This window comes from Orbicella franksi, chromosome 1, assembly GCF_964199315.1.
Source record: "Orbicella franksi chromosome 1, jaOrbFran1.1, whole genome shotgun sequence".
Classification (NCBI taxonomy): Eukaryota; Metazoa; Cnidaria; class Anthozoa; order Scleractinia; family Merulinidae; genus Orbicella; species Orbicella franksi.
Window position 1 is genome coordinate 17931340 of NC_138145.1, and position 20380 is coordinate 17951719.

The 20380-nt window shown below is 39.5% G+C and overlaps 1 protein-coding gene across 1 annotated transcript in view; it reads right to left on the reverse strand.

The window, feature by feature from the left end:
• LOC145482624 (uncharacterized) overlaps nt 1-15876 on the reverse strand; it is a 16830-nt gene extending 954 nt beyond the window's left edge. Inside the window, exons 1-13 of the mRNA XM_081461262.1 lie at nt 14863-15876; nt 14057-14344; nt 12456-12764; nt 11207-11845; nt 10505-10736; nt 9250-9530; nt 7302-7353; nt 5447-5994; nt 4386-4682; nt 3631-3927; nt 2615-2846; nt 1829-2034; nt 19-231 (exon numbers count right to left, since the gene is read on the reverse strand). Coding sequence (XP_081317388.1) covers nt 19-231; nt 1829-2034; nt 2615-2846; nt 3631-3927; nt 4386-4682; nt 5447-5994; nt 7302-7353; nt 9250-9530; nt 10505-10736; nt 11207-11845; nt 12456-12764; nt 14057-14344; nt 14863-15205 — 3937 coding nt within the window. The 5' untranslated portion in view covers nt 15206-15876. The remainder of the gene's footprint in view (nt 1-18; nt 232-1828; nt 2035-2614; nt 2847-3630; nt 3928-4385; nt 4683-5446; nt 5995-7301; nt 7354-9249; nt 9531-10504; nt 10737-11206; nt 11846-12455; nt 12765-14056; nt 14345-14862) is intronic.
• Between the last annotated feature and the right edge of the window lie 4504 nt (nt 15877-20380).

A 20380-nucleotide genomic window follows, 5' to 3' on the forward strand; every position in this document is an offset into this window, starting at 1 on the left:
TGAGCATGTGCCCTTCACATAAAGTTCTAATTAGTGTAGAATCTACCTGTATTCTCTTGTTTCTGAGCCAGTGTTGTAGGTCTCCGTATGGAACATACTCTAACATTAGAAAGATGGGATCAGAGTGAACCCAACAGCCCAGCATGCTGACAATATTCTTGTGTGAACCGATAGCTTTCATGATTTCAATTTCCTCAAGAAACTGGCTCCTGGCTTCCTCGTCTGTAGTGTCTAAAGGCAAATTGCAATAGTATAGTAGGCATCCGTTAGACGAGGTCTATGCACAGTATATATATTTCGCAAATAACGTTGACAAAGAGGATACACAATACCGCTTTGAAAATCAAGTTTAGTTAATAACAACAACAACAACAACAACAACAATAATAATAATAATAGTAATAATAATAATTTTATTAATTATAATTTTGTTAATTATAATTCATTTGGCACGTGGATAACTAGTGCTAGTCTAGGCCAGCCAGTCTATCAAAATCTCATGCTATTACAAACCTAATCATAACAGTTACAATTTCCTCAAATGTGATTGGTGTATGGTTGGTTTGCAGTGTCACGCCATCAAAAATAAAAATCGTAACCATTCAATAAATTAAGTCAAGAAGCTGGGGTATAAAAAATGATTGATATAGAAACAACTTCGCCGAGATTTAGGTCTGTGCGGTTTTTTATTCGCGCTTTATTCGGAAAAGTGTTTCACTCAAATTTATAGAGCTTTGTAAGGAGTCGCCATGTTTGTGTCCTTCGAAGGGACACAAACATGGCGTACGTGAAGTAACAGAAACGTCCGTAATTGAATTTTGTCATTGAAACGAAAAGTTAGCACTCTAGAGCTCCAATACATTGAATATAATAATTTTTCTAGAGCAAGAACTGTTTAGTCAGCAAAACTGGCGCAATAACTCATATTTGACCTACTCGAGAGCCTTTTTGTCCTTATTGGCCCCATGATTTTAATATCACGCAACGCATAAACTTAGAAATTCAGACGTGCTCTATTAAATAATGAGGTACTCCGTCGGGCTTAAACGGTGCAAAACGTCAAGTTATTAGAGGGTCTTACATCTGATGAAACTAAAACTTCAGAAGGATTGGTAATTTCTTATGTTGGAAAATGATGACGTCGCATGAAGACCGACAATAAACTTCTGTATTTTACACTGATTAATCTGCAAAGTTGTAATCGGACACGGGCAGTTGGCTGTAAATCGGATACCTGTTGTCTGGCAGTTACATGAGCCAATCATTTTAAGTCCTTTTCACTAAATCCACCAATCACAACATTGATTGCAATCACTATAGAAACCAATTCAAATGAGTGACTTTGTAAAATTGTGGAGATTTATTTCCGGTGACTGTTTTCAAAGAAACTTAACAGCGATTTTTCAAGCTATTTTCTATATTTGAAATTATCATATTTAAAAATGACTACTAAAAGCTGCTTTTAAATGAAACTTTGACTTTTTTGGGAAATTGTAATGGTTATGATTAATTGGTAAAAGGACATCGTGTCGTCTTATTCTCTCTTACAGACCGAACTGGACTCCATTCAGTCTTGTTACCATTTTTTCTTATTTATAAATACATGAAAATAGGAAAGTCTATTAACAGATCTGTGGTAAGCAATCAATCAATCAATCAATCAATCAATCAATCAATCAATCAATCAATCAATTAATCAATCAGTCTGTCAGCCAGTCAGTCTTTTTTCCACAGGTTCTCTATGAGCTAGAGAGCTCATTCAAAATACCTTCAAATACAATCCAACATTCCTAAATACTGACTCAGAAGTAACCTGAGAATCACTTACCCGCTAAAACTTTAATAGCTACCGTTTGACCTTCTTTGAAGTGGACAGTCTGTTTTCTGGGTTTGTAAAACACTTCAATTCCAGGGGATTCTTTGAACGTGCCTTTTAACACTTTACCAAATGCCCCACGACCAATCTCCTCCTCAAAGACAACCTGCTCGGGTAGAACTTCCCATTGCCAAAGAGGGATAATGGAGGACTTGGATCTGAATTAAAGAGTGATAACTTGTCTCAGTGCCTGACTGCCTTTTGCGCTTACTACGAGTTTCGCCGAAACATCTGCAAAACCTCCAGCGTTTAAAAAACCGGGGGAACAACTGACGAGAGCTCACGCCTTATCTTGGTCTTTAATGCTCCAGGTAAATTTTCACCATCAGTTATCATTAAGAACGAATTGGTACCTCTTAGGGTGTTTATACTAGACCATACCATGAAGCCACGCTTCTAAAATGGTTCTAAAGCCACTGGCTATTTTCTCAAAATGTGCTCAAGGATGCCGTTCTCTTTTACATGAATCTCCCCCGGGCTACACGTGGGATATCAAAGAACGAATTTTTTACAACACCCGCTGGGAGTCAGCATATGTGGCGTTTCACGCCATCAATGCCAGACCAATTGCAGTAGATGATCATCTACATGCGTTAACGTTTTATATATACGTCATCTGTGTGCGTTTTATCTATGTTAAACTGTAAAAAGTGTGAAACTACTTAAAGACTGCAAGAGACAATTTGATCTGCGTCATCAGTAAACACAGTAAACGTTGTAAAGATGGTATCAAATTACCTTCTGGGTTGTGAGTTTCGAGCACGTTGTTTGTTTTTCCTAGCTTTCTGTCGGAGTGAGAATGCTACTATACAAATGATAATTAGAAGGAAGCCAAGTCCTACAACTAAGCCAGATAACTGAGGAGAGGAAAGACCTGTTCCACCTTGATAGCCTGGAGAGTTTGCCAAGTTTGTTTTTGATTTGGTAAAGACGGAAGGTGAGGAAGGGGTGTCATCGTTTTTATCAGAACCTGCAAAGAAGTCAGATGTGATAAGCATTAAAGAGGGAAGATTTTTCAGTTTTTGACATAAATATACAGAGACTAAAAACCTGCTGCGAATAGGTATCTGGATAGCCCGTTGTTGCCTTAACTACGGTAAACAGTGAGTGCTATTCATCTCTGTATTCATATTGGAGTATATGACCCCTACCCTTGGAGTACATGACCCCCTCCCCCTCATGGAAAACGCGGTGGCCTCATCATATTAGTGCGCTCGTCTCCATATCAAGCGGTCCGGGTTCGAACCCTGGCCGTAGACATTGCGTTGTGTTCTTGTGCAAAACACGTTACTCACAGTGCCTCTCTCCACGCAGGCATATAAATGGGTACCAGCGAACTTAATGTAGGAGGTAACCTTGAGATGGACTAACATCCCATCCAGGGGGAGTAGAAATACCTCTAGTCGCTTCATGCTACAGAAACCGGGATAAGCCACGGCCTGATGGGCCACTTGGGTCGTATGCAAACTTTACCATATGACCCCTACAGATAGTCAAATCCGTTTAATTTTTCTACCTGCTTTACCAGATTAGTTATCGCTTAAAACACAACTAATTTTCCATCAAATCAGTTTTTACGACTCTTCACCTTAAACCCAGGGTCTTGTTGACGTTCAAATCTACGATGGCGCTTTCCTCATGCTAGCCGGCGCAAGTTTCTAGGATTTGTATCCCACAGGAGACCCCGGAAACGAAGGTTTGCTTCACCCCTCTGTTGTCCTCCCTTACTGAGTAATTGATATTTGTAAACTTACCTGAAATTGTTTTTATTATCCATGTTCTCGATCTGTCGCTCTCTCCCAGCTCATTCCAGGCCGACATTTCGATTGCGTACTGCCTTTCGCATGTTAATGTTACAGTAAAGTTCGTCGCCATAACGTTAGTGACGTTAGTTTGGTGCCAGCCCATTTCTGGTGCCTGAATCTGTTGATGGTATATCGAGTACATGGTCAGCGGACACCCATGGTCAGCAGGAGGGCTCCATATCACGTTGACATCACATGTCAACGATTCTGTTTCCTTGTTGTTTATAACAGGAGGTGATGGAATACCTGCGGTAAACAAAGAAAGCTTTGAAACCACGGAATTTAAAAATTCGGTCAAGGAAAGTTTTTCTCGGAAAGTAAATGACATGTACAGGTATGAACGTACTACAGCCAAGTCTGCTCAACCTTTAATTCTCAACCTGGTTTGACACCTAACCCTTGACTTTTTTTCCTTGTTGGCGTTTTTGAAACGCAAAGTTAAATCATGGCTGACCGATAAATATGGTCCTAACTTTAAATGGTATGTAGCCCATTCAATGGTATCAATCATTAACATCAAAACAAAATATCCTGTTTTAGACTTAAAACGCATGAAAACTTCAGAAGCCAAATAATCAGTTTCACCATCTATATAGAATTCTGAACAACACACAAACGTTAACTTAGAGAACTTCCCATATCGTTGCCTTAAGCTTTTAATGAAGTTCACAGTCCTTTTTTCAAGTCACATAAGGAATGCTCACCTCCTTCTGTTTTGAAATTCCATATCTTGCTATCATTCAAAGCGCTTTGCCAGTATTCACCCATTGAGGTAACTGTTATATCATACTCATTCTTACACTTCAGCTGAAGTGTAAAACTGGTCACATTTCTGTTCACTGTAATGGAGCGCCATTTGCTTTTCTTAACTGGTGACATCACTTTTCTGTAGTTCACAGTGTAGTTGACAACTGAACAGCTTTCTTCAAAGGGTGGTTCCCACGCCACAACAACGGTGCCCCCTGGTACGATCTCGGTCGTGTTGACAATGGCAGGAACACCTTAAAGGAGTTCCAGAGGAATAAGATGCAACTGATCATGGCAATCCCCAAGTTGAAATGGAAATTAATTTAGTACAGTAAAGGTGGTTGAAAGAACGCAAATGTGGGGCAAAGGAACAAACTAGAACTATGTATACTAGAACTAAAAGTTCTTTCAGTTTGCCCTACTGTAGGACAAAAGACATTCTCACTCCGTTTTCAAGGCCCCAAGTTATTTAATTCTCTCAGCGCTGAAATTCCAAATGCCTGTACTATTGCTGTGTTAATCTCTAAACTTAAGTCATCTTTTTTGGTATAAGTATATTTTACTTTCTTGGTGTGCTTGTGTGTGCTCTTTCGCTTTTTTTAATGTTTGAAACTTAGCCACTGATACAGTACAAACTATTTTCAACGTGTGACTCTGGAAAGCTGGTACACTAACTTGGAACAAACGCCTCTCAAAAGACATCAACAATTACCGGCACAATAGACGGACCTCAAACAGACCGATTTGACTAACAATAGACGGACCGCAACCTACTAGAACCGACCAATGACTGCTGACAAACTTTACAAGAGTCTTTCAGCCAATACCATCAAGACTGAACTGACCAATCAATCACTTTCAACGGACCAGACTTATAACATCATCGACTGACTAACACTATTCATTTGACTCTGAAGATGACTTCCGCTCAGGTTGTCGAAACGTCAGAACTATCATCACCCGGACGATCACACAAGACAAACTACTGATACTACTGGGTCCAAACCATTTAACTTACCTCTTAGTTTATTGATTTGATCCGGCGACAGCGCCGTACCAAAGACATAAAGATCCATCACTGAACCATGGAACTGATGACCGTTCCAGTGACCATCCTTACCAATCTGGTAACGCCAACCTGTGGGTTGAACAAACGTGGAGCTACCGGGATACAATCTTGCTCCTTTCACTTTACCGTCAGCGTAGATTAACACGAACCCAGTCGCGTGGTCCCAGGTAACAGCCACGTGGGTCCACGTGTGCAAAGTAACATTGCTACTCTCTATGGACCACAAATCCAATTCATCATTTTCGGATTGGTAACGCTGAAATACAATCTTCTGGTTTTTCGCGCCTAGCAGAAACTGCCGTGGATTATACCAGTCCCCATATATCGCTCCTAACTCATCGAAGACCCACTTCGTTTGTTTAATCCAACAAGCGATGGTGAAACTTCTGTCGTTAAGAGTGATGATTGGTGCAAGGGCGTAGGAATGCGATTGGTTCAAGAAGAGGGCCTTACTGCCAGGACACCTTCCCTCAGTGAAGGACGGAGATCCAATTAAACTAAAATAGGAAAAAAATTATCTCTCATTAAAAAAATCTCCACAGTAATGAAAAATAAACAATGAACCGTCCCTTTTACACGAAATGGAATCCAAGGAGAATTAATGATTACTCTCTTTAAAAATACAAAGCTTGCTACAATCGTTGCAATTGGCGGATTCAAGTGACCCCTCTTTCTCAGGCAGTGAAGCATGTAGAAGACAGCACAATGTTTGCGGCAAGTGGGTCCCAATCCATAGTAGTCTATCTGTCGGTAATTTGCGCACTGTGGATTATTTAACTATTCTTTAGTGCCCATCAGTTATTCGTCTTGGTGGGGAGCTCGAGAGACATTTAGAGAGCATCTTGCCCGCGAAAACACAGCATAATCTCACTAACCATTAGACTACTGCGCTTCCTTACGTTTTTGATTCTAAACAATAATTGAAGTGGTTTTCATCTGAGTGTCCAAAGCAATTCGCATTTGCTTTCGTAATTATGTATAAGGTCAAAAGCAACATCGCCTCTTCCTATGTAGCTGAACTCTTTAACAAAAATATAAGCCGCTACGCTCTGAAAAACGCAAACTTTACCATACCAAGGTTCAACACGGTAGCTCATGGTAAACACAGTCAAAGCTATTTAGGGCCGAAACTGTAGGCAAAGTTGAGTAAAAACCTTAGAAAGTCAGAAACCCTTCACAAATTTAAAGTCGGCTAAGAACAATGAATCTGACGGAATTGATTAGCGAAAATTGTGGTAATTGTCTTTTATGTTCTATCTGACCTTTCATATAAATGCAATTTTAAACATTTTTATTAGCCTAGTCTTTTTTATGCCGTAATTAATTAACTTTGTCTCGTATGTTTTTAATGATTGGAATTTTATACTTATTATTAGTATATATATAGGTGTCCACAATTAGCTAACTATTACGTTTACAGTAAACTAGAATTTTTGACGCGACAATAAAGTTATTCATTCATTACTAAGCCAACCAATTGGCTTAAAAACAAACTTTGCGCCACTTTGTCAATAATCTACCTTATCAGACCTGGAACCAATCGCGACTAATTCGCTCAAATTTTCCCGCCTTTCGCTTCAGCTACATGTATTTGCTTGGCGTTTTGATTGGTTCTTTGGATTGGCCGCGTCCTTTTTGATTAGCTAGAGTGATCACTTTGGATTTGGTTTTGCGATACTCGATCGAAAACGCTCTGTGTAAAGGAAGGGTGCACATAGGCCATCATGGAGTGCTGTTTCAGTCGCTATATAATTATTATACTTTACATCTCTAAGGTTTAGGCGCTAAACAGTAAGTGACCAACCTTATATCTTCGTCGTGGCCATTCAGCAACCAATAGCTTAAAACTACCTTATCTGAAAACAAAAAAAGCCAGAAAATCTATAGTAGCTTCCACCCTACATTTGCAGGTTTCTTCTTTATTTTAAACTGGCTATTGCATTGCTGACGATTTTTTCGGAAATAAACCGTTTCAATTTGATAGGTTTCGATCAGACTTCAGCTCGAGTCCATGCGCACGAGTATCACCATACTGATTCTGAAGAGGTATTGGTCTCAGGCAGCCACGATTTATCAAGCAAACTCTGTCCTCGTGTACATTAAAAGATCAATGCTTAACGCCTTAGATACATTTATTTTCTTAAGGATTACAGAAGTTTACTGCCCAATGCGGATTCACGTCAGAAGGAAACACGAAAAATAGAGTTTAAAAAACAGAAACCTGTAAACCGAGAGTACAGAAAAACAGCAAATGTTACCCTGGGCTAAGTGAGGACTTATTATTGTTTTGTTCGTATTTGCGAACCAACTGTTGAAAGGAAAAATTATTTGTGCACAAACAAAATTAAGTTGACTTCCCAAAGACATTTCACTGCAGCCATTGAGGTACGTCTCCGAGTCGCGACGCATTAGGTGTTTAAATTGTTAAACAAATTCATACGGTAAACGAAATTTTTGCGGGTAAACACTGATAAGAACTGTCAAGAGAGCTTGCTTGAAAGCCATCAGCTCAGTTGTACACACTTAGATAAAGACAGATACACACTTGTTTTATTTACTCACTTGCACCTTTACACTTAATTTATTGATTTAATACAATCATTTTAAATAAACATTTATATATAAAAGTAAGCACGCATGAAGCTAAGGCTAATCTAGGCGGTCATACTTTGGCAATTACATTTTTGTCATAATATACAGACTATTAACTATGAAAATATATAAACAAGGGAAAAAGACAATGATAAAATAGAACCAACAAAGCGGAAAGCCATTAGATTGACCCGAATATTACTTGTTATTTATTAGTGAATGGGTCAGATTAATATTTAGCTCTTATTAACCGAGCAGGAGGTCTGTATGGGACAATATTGACCGAGGTCGTGAGTACAGACCGAACGCAGCCCCGGGGAAGAGGGGGTTACTCCCTTATATGGGCTATATAGGTATGTGCGGCCCCAAAGGGTAGGGTTTTTCAGCCGTTTTGGTAATAAATAGGGAATCGATTTTGGCCATTTTAGTCTTGAATTGGGTACGTTTCTTGGAAGAAGCTACTTTTTCAGTATTATCAATACGACCGTCAACAAAAGCCCTTCATGACTTATCTTTAGGGCAACTGTGCCAGCCCCAACGGTCATGAATAGGGTGTCGAATTTTTGGCCAGGTAATAAATAGGTAGCAAAAATCGCAGATTTTGGTCATAAATAGAGTAAGAGTTTTGGGAAGTGGGCCACAAACCCCCATCCAACTTTTCTGGGAGTACTCCCTCCCCCTGGACGCAGTGAGGTCTGTACACACGACCGAGGTCAAGATTCTCCCATACAGACCGACTAAGCGTGGTTAATAAGACGTTTATTATATGGCGCAAACAAAAGCTTACAATTTAATTCGTTTAATGTTACTGGTTTGTACTAACTGACATTTTGCTTGTGAACGGCGATGAGCTGAATTTAATTCTGCCAAAGTTTGCTCGTCCTCAATACTTTTATCTAAGCAGCCTTTTTGGCACTTCCATAAAATAAATATTGTTAGATGAAAATAGCCAATGATTTTGCATTTTAGTTTGCAACTTATTCACTGCAAAACATTATCGGTTTAGATGCCGATCTAGATGGAAAAATCTAGACCACTTTCAATATCGATTTCAGCCAATCAAAATCGTGAATTTGGTAGTTCCCAGTCCCTGTGGGACAGAGTCATATAATAATAGGATTTATTAGGATAGTGGTCCGAGAGACCCTGAGAGTGCGTACCTGGAGGAGTCATCCGGCAGCATTTTATCATGTCAATACAATTCAGGTTGTCACAGTCTCCTTTGTACACGCCCATCATATAGTGCCAGTCTCGACACTTGCTCCAGCCTTTCTTATTTAGTGATTTCCTTACATTTTCATCGTAGCAATTCTTGGTAAAGTTTTTGAAGTTTCTGGGTCTGCAACACAATGCCTTTTCGATATTGTGAAGCCAAGTCTCCGTTGAGCGATAAATTCCTTGGAGAAAATATCCGTCAGGACAGGAAGCCCATCTGTTGTTTCTGAATTACACAATAATAATACGAGATTATCTATTTGAATCATCGTTTTAAAGTAGTTAGGTAGGTAGGTTAAGTCTGCATATGAGCCTGCAAGTGGCCCATCAGGCCGGAGCTTATTCCGGTTTCTGTAGCATGGAGCAATTAGGAGTATTTCTACTACCTCCCCCCACCCTGGATGGGATGCTAGTCCATCTCAGGGTTACCCAGTGCGTTAAGCTCGCTGGTACCCATTTATACACCTGGGTGGGGAGAGGCACTGTGAGATCAGAATAAAGCGTATCCTCTATCCTGGTCGAATTGGAATTTGAAAATGTTGATTTTTCAGCTGAAGAACCTCTGAGCAATGCGAGAACCGAAACTGGACCGTAATCAAATGCTAACCACATTGTTAGGAGGCAAGCACTTGATCTCAGCGTTACGTCATCCCCGTTTCAAGGAGCGAAATTCCGGAAAAGCATCCCAGAATAGCGGTAAGGGAAAGACCAAAAAAGTTAAAATAAACTAAAACTGATTCTGACAGAGGAATAGCTGGACTGATATATTTTTTTTAAAATGATGCGTCGTCCGCTTCTATTCTATGCTATCATCCTGTGAAACAGCGCAAAAGCAGACAGCGAAAAAAGAAGAGAGAGTTTGTCTAGCTTTGCCTTTTCTTAGCGCTGCAGACATTTGCCAAACAAGAAAACACGCGCAGCTAGCGTTCTCTAGCCAATCTGAAAGAATAGAGAGCCAGTTGAAGGTTCTGTAGCAGAGTCTGCCTCTTGACGCTCCTTACAAAAGACTTATAAGTTTGTTATTGTTTACTTAATTCTGCTATTGGTTGAAGATAATCGTGTAACGTTCTTTAACAAATTAAAAAGAACAGAGCGAATTGAAGGCCCTGCGATCTCTTTACGTTCCTTATAGCTAGTGTAAAAGCGCAAAAAGAAAAAGGTTTGCTCACTGCAAATCGCTTGGTAAGACTTCTAACTGACCTACTTAATGAAGTTTTCCAATCCAGTGTTTGGCAAACAGGAGTATCATCTTTGTATTCGTGTGGAGGGCTACAGCACTGCCCCTTTTTAATATTATCGATGCCATCAGGTAAAGAAATGACAGCATCATTTTCCCTCCACACTCCACTTATGTATCTTCCCAATGAGCAGTTTGCCCATCCTGGTCCACGGAGGGCGGACTCCCAGCCCATCTCACTGCACCTGTCGTTTCCTGTAATCAACACAAGGCAAGGTTACGAACTCGTCTTAGGGCGCTGGAAATGGGTTTGTGATTATGCCAAAATGTTGTTCCGTGTAGATTTCAATGAAGAGTTATCACTATTTTCGAGAATGTATGGTCTCAACGCCAAATTATCTTGACCTATTTAATTTTAGACCTCTGAGATAAAGTGAGACCATTGCTCTCGATTGCAATGAAAGTGTGTATGAACCAGTAATGAAATGCCAAATGAGATGAGATGTCTCTATTAAATATCTCTTGCATGTGAATGTAAGTAAAGTTAACCAAGCAATTATTGAACAGGCAACAGCTGAGGGGGAAGGTGAGGTCTGTAAATACTCCTGTCCAACAATTCTCCCTTCCAGAAATAATTTGTAATGATCGCTGAGTGACTGATTAACTTTAGCCTCGACCATACAAAGTCAAATTCGCGCGACATGTCAAAGTATCATTATGATTACCTTGACCAGCGTTTTCCACTGCGTTTATTTGCTCCTCGGTCAAAGCAACGTCATAAATCTGCATGGCTGTAATTCGTCCCTTAAAATACCGGCCATCATTTTCTAATGCGCCCATTCTAACGTTATCTTGAGTTGAAAGAGACAGGCCGGCTCCAATATTCCTGTGCACCACTCGTTGGTCATCCAGCCATAAATTTGCCATACCAGTAATGTGACTATAGGTAAAACCAACATAATGCCACTGGTTTAACGCCAGAACGTGAAACGTGCGTAACCCTGGAATCATAAGGTAATTTCGTTGACTTATTACACCGTACAGCTTTCCAGAATGCATCCAGAAATGAACAGCCCAAGGCCCACCAGTTATCTTATAATTGAAAATTGGTCCGTCTGTATTCTCAGGATACACCCAACATAACATGGTGATGGAGTGTTGAGCATCTAACCCACCATTGTTTGGGAACTCGATGTAACTGTTGCTTTGTCCCGTGAATTGGTACGAGCCACCGGCCTTGCCATCAGGCCCTGGCGCCATGCTAACACCAACAGGGTTACCCTGGGCTTGTCGATTTTTTATTTCCCGTGTTGTGTACTTGGTGTTCAAGGGATAAAAGGCGATTGGATCTGAAACTCTGACGGCTGCAAGGTTGAACAAAAAAGAAGATTCTCAAACTCATCAAATTACTGATCAAGTTTTAAAAAAGGAAATAATGACAGTAACGGTGTTTTGCTACCTGAACTTATTTAATATAGATTTTGGATTTTACTGCTCCGTTTTTCCCTACTCAGTTTGTTTGAGAAGAGGTATCAAACACTCGAGGCAAAAAAGATTTATATTGGATGATGGCTTATGCAAAACGTTACTGACATTATTTAAATTCTCCCGGTCATTTTGGGGGATTATTAAACGCAGTGATGAAGATGTCGTTGGCTGAACGTAGTTATATCATTTTAAAGCTATCAAATTCAGCTATTAATAATCCTCCAGTAATAACGTGTCCGATTAAAAAGCTGAGTGGGGAGTATTTTGTCAAAACCTTCATTCAACTGATTTGACTTTGAGTTCTGTCCTTGTTTCTTGGTGCGCCTCTTCCCAGTTGTCGAACAAGAACCAATTGCTAGCTTCGTATAACTGTTTTTGTTTCAACTTGATCCTGGAATTATAAACATTAAACATAACCATTTCAACGTTGACTCTATTGAGGTCGTTATGTTTTACATTCTTTGTACTCCTGAGAAAAACACTTACTGTTAATTTCATCTTGAAAGACGTAAACATTGTTTGCAAAAGGACCTCCTGTGCCTTTATTATTGCAGTCGCTACTCTTGCCATATTTGTTAAACGTCTCCAGTACATTAGCGCTCGCTGCACACCAGCCGCCATCCTGAAGTGCAAAGGCAGGGAAACCCCTTCTGCGAGCTGCGACAGCGCACTTGACAATTGCGTTCTGACGGCTGCGGTAAAAGAATACCCCGCCATCCAAGACTGAGTCTGTGTCTTCAAGTGTTGGAATTGCACGATCTGTAGTGTCTCTATAGCATCCAACACCTGTATAATCTTTTAAGAGAGCAGTGTCCAACTAAATGAAACATTTTTATACCATGCCATAGAAAATACAGTCAATCAGAATAAAGGAAAGCCGTTGTATATTCGACGTTATTATATGGCTGTGTCTCACAAAGACTGGGAACTACCGAATTCACGAATTTGATTGGCTGAAATCGGTATTGACCGCAGTCTAGATTTTCCCATCTAGACCGGCATCTAGCTAGACCGGTTTTATTTTGCGTTGAAAAAGTAGCGAACTAAAATACAAAAATGTACACCATTTCTTTTATTTTCTTCTCATGGAAGTGCCAAAAAGCTTGATGACAAAAAAAAAGTAAAGAGGACGAGCAAATTTCGGCAGGTTTAAGTTAAGCTCATCGCCGTTCGCAAGCAAACTGTCAGCAAACCAGTTACATTAAACGAATTAAAGTTTTCTTCTTTGCCATATAATAAACATCTTATTAACCGAGCTAAGTCGGTCTGTATGGGAGAATCTTGACCTCGGCCGTGTGTACAGACCTCACTGCGTTCGGTCTGTACTCACGATCTCGGTCAAGATTCTCCCATACAGACCTGCAGCTCGGTTAATAAGAGCTAAGTATTAGACCCAACCTTCCATCATGCGCCGCGCGTATGTTCCATTGATTGTGCTGGCCACTGTATTTTCTATGGCATGGTATAAAATAGTTATAAAATAGTTTCATGGCATACCATGGAAGATCCCACGTGTCATTTGTATTTTCTTGATGTACACGCTCTCCTAAAAGCTCAGTCTTGTGTAAACCGAGAAAATAGAATTGATCATGACTCGTGGGATATTCCATGGCATACCACTCGAGAGCATTGCATAACTGGCATTTCAGAAATAAAAAACGAACAGCATTCGAGTGCTTGCATAGTAACTCTCTAGTAACATTAAAAGCAGTTTTCAAGCTATTTCTTTTTCAAACAATAAATGCCCGAAATGATTTTCTATTTTTCCTTAGAGTTGCTGTAAATGAAATCCAAGTGACGAACTAGTCGCCTATCTCATAATTGTTGTACCTTATTGTATAGGCAAAAGTTGAACCTTTTATATATGTTCAGCTCAAGAAAAAAAGATTTAGAGGGGTTTTTTTCAGAAATAAATTTTGCACACAACCATGTCGAAAGTATTTAAGATAACCTGACAAATGATAAAGCCTTTATCGTTTGTCATGTTATCTTAACTATAGTAGCGGCTACTTCTGATTTGCTGTATGCTTGCAGCAGAACATTGGCATGTACAAACGGAGTAAATTTTTTCAGTTGAAAGGTTATACCTTTGATATAATAGGCTTGATTGGCATGTGGTCCGCCTTCACCATCATTTTCACAATTCGAGGACATACCATATTTGTTGAATGTTTTTTCGGCTGTAGAACTCGATGCACACCATCCACCAGCTTGAAGAGCGAAAACTTTGAAGCCTAGTTTCCTGGCCACTTCATAACATTTGTAAATTGGATCATTTCTCGTCCAAAAGTCGCCATCCAGGATGTAATCTGTTTCTTCTAGGGTAGGGATCGCACGGTCCAAACTGTCGTTGTAACAACCGATCGTCTTATAAACTGATAGATAAGATTTATGTATAGGTTATCACGTAACTTTGACTGAAATTTGGAATAAATACAACATGATTAAAAAATTTTCACTGACTAACAAAATCGCACGTGCGAATGAGTGCATTTTGGGCTTTATTTATTACTCATTCCAAATGATTACGCAAGAAAAGCACTAGATTATACAACAAATAGATGGGGTCATTTGCGCTTTGGCCACCAAGGCATTTTGTATTCAGTATATGAAAGTAATTAAATCCTTCAACCTCACAACCAAAGAGCTAAATGTTTGGGGGCCTTTCGTATGTAGCGTGATGTTGCGTAGGCTCCATCTACGTACCGAGGAACGCGGGCTGGTAATCGAGCCTGGCCTTCGCGCGGTAAAAATGTTGAGAGTATATTCTTATGCACAAAGGAACGAGCGAATGAGCAAATGAACTCACGAACGAACGAGCGAACGAGGGAAGAAGCGAACGAACGGAAGAACGGGTGAAAGAACAAGCGAACGAACGAGCGATTATGTTTACCTTCAGTTTGCAAACAACACTGTCCACTGAATTCCTGTCTACAGTTACATCCCTCTATATTGGGAGTTCCGCCATTAGCACATTTCCCCTGATTACAGGACCGGATGACCATGAGTTTAGGACACGGCGACCCACCGCATGATGGATATCTAGTCACCGTGCGTTTACGATTCTGCATCCCTCCGGTGCCGCAAGGCTGGCTACAAGCACTCCACGAACTCCAAGAACTAACACGACAATTTCTCGGCTTTACGCACGATGATGATCGTCGTCTTGTTGACCACGATGAAGCTTCTGTCACAAGGGCGAGGACCAAAAACGACCAAAACAGTTGTGACGTCATTGTCTCAGTGAAGCTTTAATCTAACACGTCTAAAATAAAACGAAATCATATTTGTTGCAAGATTGGCGCAAATCATCCAAAAACAAAAAGTCGTTTTAAATTCGCAACGAGATCGCGAAGAAGAAGTGATTTCTCAAAATATTAAACCGAATTAAAAAAACTGCTATAAAATACTTCTTAACAACAATGTTGAAAAACACGACAGCTTGTACACAGATTTATTATATGGAGAGGAGTGTTTTACTGGGAACTAAACCACTCGTAGATTCCATACGCCACTTCATCCGGGACCCGAGTGGCGTATTTTCCGTATGACCTCACGATTCCCGCCTTTTGCTTTTGTTGAATTGGTTTCTCCATATAATAAAAAGAACATTACACGTTGGCTCGAAGATATGAATTTTATGTTCGAGTGGCAAGAACAATATCTCACGAGTGAGCGAAGCGAACGAGTGAGATATTGTTCTTGCCACTCGAACATAAAATTCATATCTTCTCGCCACCGTGTAATATCCTCTATATATTTTAATTAAGCTTACTGTTTTCGAAACTTCAGTAATTGCTGTTGATAGGATCATATTTGCGAGTCTTTCGTCTATGTTCGCTGGTCAAATGAAGCCCCTCAACCATATTTCTATTCAAGGCTTCTTGTGCGACCTTAAATTAATGTGTTTCTGTGATTCTGAACTGATATCTTTTTCAGAAAAAAAACAAACAAAAAACAATTACTGAAACTTATTACTTCATTATTTTGCATACATGCAAATATATGTAATATCAATAGATCGAGGCACTTTCTTGAAGCCCGTCGTGAATTTTCGTGTAATTCACATCACGACCAAGCAGAGCATTTGCAAAGAAAGTTAAAGCGCTTCAACCATTGCGCGAATGAAACTGTTTTTTAGATCCTCAATCGGTCGGACTGCAATTGCTCATTCACGTTTTTTTTTTTTAAGGAATCTCTCTCCAGATAAGAGGTTGATAGTTTATGACTTCGACGGCGTTCTCCAGTAAAATGTTTAGCTCTTCATCCTAGCGAGAAACTAAACTTAGGCATTAAGCTATAACCACTGACTAAGTGACAAAATGATTAAATTTCCGCTAAGCTGATTATCAGCCTGAGTTGTTGTTGTTTTTTTTAAAACGAATAGAGCTCTGTGGCAGCTGCAATATATAATGTCTAATCACAATATTATGATTATAATGGGTTTCGACATTCGAGATCTCTTATCTACATTTTGATCTTCCATTGGCACTTGATTCTTCCATTGGCACTTTTTTATAGTGATAACCAAAGCAATTTGAAATAATTACCTGCAATGGGCTGGCCAGCCAGTCGCATGATTCTCCTTTCGATCCGCGACTCAAGAACTAAGACCACGGAAAGACTATTTCAACTAATTTCAGCTAACATCTCGCTGATTACGGAACAGATTTCGTTTATCTTGCTAATGTAGTTAGCCATGGTGCATCTCGACCAATTCATCAGGTGACGCAAAGAACGTCTACATGTGAAGTTCGCTCATGTAATGAAAACAGATCTGAGATTTCCAGTTAGTTCGCTCATGTAATGAAATCAGATCTGAGATTTTTACTTAAGATCGATCGCTTATAACAAGCAAACAGTATTTTGCACTCCTCGGGATACTCCATTGCAATTTATATCCTTGACTGAGTCTTGGTCTAGCGCATTAGGAGCGCCGCTTAATAACCCATTTCTAAAATCCTAATAGTAGACGGTGGAAAGCGTTGTAAATTAACACTATAACCTCCGATTTTACACGTTTTGAATTCCCTGCAAAAAAAAAAAGAAAGAGATGAAAAAAAGAAGGGTTGAAGTTTGCTCACTCACCGTCATTATAACTTAGCAAACTTCATAGCTTCATCATTAAATGTATTCACTTTTCTGCGTCAGTGCACGCTTTCCACAGCAAAATGGCAAACATGTTTACGTGAAGGGAATTTAAAAGACCATATCATACATTTATTCTTCATTGTCATGCTAACAATTCACCTATCACGCCTTCTGTATTAATTGACGCACATTAGAAAACGTCACGTAATGGCATAATTTGGTTATAGTGAGACAAAACGTGCGAATCAAGATCAGCGCTCTTCCAGTTCTTTGACTTCTACGTTTGCATAGACACTTGATGCAGTCGAAGTTAGAAGATAATATTAGTCAGTCGGTTAATTTCAATTCAAAACACCGCGGTAAGAGCTTCGGCGTTCGGGAGAACTGCAGGTGTTAAATCGTAATTGGCCTAAACGAGAACAAATTTTAACGATGACAAAAACGAATTAACTTTGACGATGCATTATATGTTAAAAGTTGAATGACGCACAACTACACTCTTTTTTTTTTTTTATATGAGAATATATTTTACAAGAATATCGAGGCTGAGATTTGCGACATTTTGAAAATATGTTGTTAATAAACCCGGGTTTGAGATTTTGAAAAGATATAATTTTCACAATATAATGTTGTGTTGAATATTTGTACACACAATACAGTTACATGTTTTTGACTAAACCGTATAAAATTATTCCTTTCTCTAAATGGCAAATCTAGCCAAAAAGCAACAAAAACAGCACTGGTCGTATGGTCGATGCTAATGCAGTTAGTTATGCTTGTGAGCTGTGTGTGATATCAGCTTTTAATGCCTGCAGGCTGACTTTAACACCACCTGACGCCGAATACATTCGAAACCAGAAATGTTATACCTTATAGTCTAAGAATATTGTTAAGAATATTTTCAGCTAAAATCGGCAGAAAAATAAGAATATTCCATCTCGGACGAAAAAACAATATTCTTATGAAAAAGAATGTGTCCTAATGCCGATTTCGCGTAGTTTAGAATTTGTGAGAAGCGTCCAAAATCGGCCGGCTAAATATTCGCGATATTCGCTAAATTCTGTTGTCACTAGTTAGGTCAAGCCAGAGGAATCTTTAATGATTTTCTTTCTGTGAATTGATTTGTTGTAGTTAAGTTTTTGCGATTAAAATTAAAACCCGCTAGAAGGTTAGCATTGTGCAACCATTCTACAGACATTCCTGTCAACTGATCAGTTGTCGCGAGTAAGATCTATAAATTGGCATTCAGCACTAGTGTTAGAGAGAAAGAAAAATACATATTCTAATGGTTTACCTGAACAGTCAGCTGAGTTCATAAAACTTGCAGCTGCATGTAAGATGAGTCACGATTGAGACAATCTCCAGTCAGGATGAAATAATGGCTTCCCTTTTCCCCCTTAAATTCCTGCCATATTCAATCTCATCTTATGACAATCTAGCAGCGTACGTTTGCCTTTCGGCCTTTTTATAGACGAAAAATGATTCACCGATTGAGTTAGGTTACAAGTTTTCTTTGCACTGCGACTTAAACAGAAAAAAGGGAATTGAAGAAAAAGTTAACAGAGCACTTCTGTCTCCTGATAAGCAAACATAAATCGAAATCATGCTAAGTAGCATTGTCCTTGGCAGCAAGCCCTTTGCACCTGTAGGTTACGCACAGGTAAGATCACTTAAAATTTTAAAAGTGAAAGGCGTACATGAAGCCTCGGAATGCAAGGTCGTAAAAATCTCATGGAAGAACGAAATACTGACGTGATAAAGAGGACCAGCCGACGTATAGTTTGCATTCAGGATATTGTGCCTCCAACCAAGAACGTCGTCGAAAGAAGTTTGCACCTCGCTTCCAGTGGTGCTACTTACGTAGTGTGCGTGTCGTGCAGGTTGTTTGCGTTGTTGGCCCTATGCTATACTACATGTAACTAGGCTTACGTCAATAACTTGCTGTTTACTTAATACATTCTTAGGAGTCTATATCGATCCAAATTTGCCGTGTTCCAAACATGTTAATGAGATTGCTAATGTTGCCTCCTCTGGTGTAGGTGGACTTAAGAGGTGGAGGCCGTTAATCGTTTTTCTGTCATAAGAACTCCTTAAGAGTCCCTGTCCATAAAAATGGAAAATAACTCGGCAAGGGTCGAAAATTCGATTTCGCTCATATTTTCATGGTAGATAGGCTAGGGCATGACAAAAACTACTGGATAGTTTTTTTTGGCAAAATATCCTTTTATTTCAAAGAAATATGCAAATTACAAAATTCCGTTAAAATCGTCATTTGACGCACCATTTTATTAAGCAAGTTTGAGAGCCTCGCATGCAAAACTACATCATTCTTCCGTCTTTAAAACACTCAAATATTTTTGTGCAATGTTTAAATGTGTACTGGGTTGATGTTAGGCTAAGTTGCGTTGTCGTTTTGGGTGCAAAATAATTAAATGTCGAAGACATGTATTTCATTCACTTAAAAGTACTTCGTGAATATAATTAATTTTCACCATGTGCGAAACCTTCAAATGGATCAAGCCTCTGATGGTTGAATTGCAGAAGGATGGTCTACAGATTCCTGTAAAAATTTCTTTGGGCAAATGATTGTGAGCGACGCGAGAGCTTTTCAAAGTACGTCAAAAATGCAAACATTTGGCCATCCGTCGTCAAATTTCAATTTACGGGTTAGACGTATGTTTTAGCATGCGACACATGACTTGACCTATGTTAAGTTGAAATAGACACAGAGCTGATAATTTCGAAATGTTCTAACCTCATTTGCTGTAAAAGGCAGGTCCAAAGCCGATTTGACATGTTTCTCTCACCATTCGGCGCACATAAAGCAAAGTTTGCTTTTGTTTACATAACGTCCGATGTACATCGCCAACTGTCAACTTATTTAACGGTCGAATACCATGAATCTGTGACCCTCTTTCGACACATATGATCACCACTGCATCTAAGTCAAAAACGGCTAAGTCATTTGTAGATAGTTGCTTGCTTTGCACTACACCAAACTATTACGTTTGATCATCATGGTTTGATGGTTTGAATCCTTGCTTGAAGCGGTTCCTTGTTCGTCACGCAATGCTGTCATTCCATTTTAGGGGGTAGGGGTAGGACAATTCCTATCCTAATACGTAAGGCTCCGTAAGGCTTCGAATCACTGGGAGCACACAATCGTGTTGAGTAGGAAGAGATTGAATTAAGAAATGAAAAGAATGAATAGTTTACCATTGCCCCTGTTGTTATATTTTACTCGACCACCGCTACCTACATGCCCTGCGTAATACTGTAACGCTAAACTCATACCTAGGTCTTTTCGCGCTATGCAATTA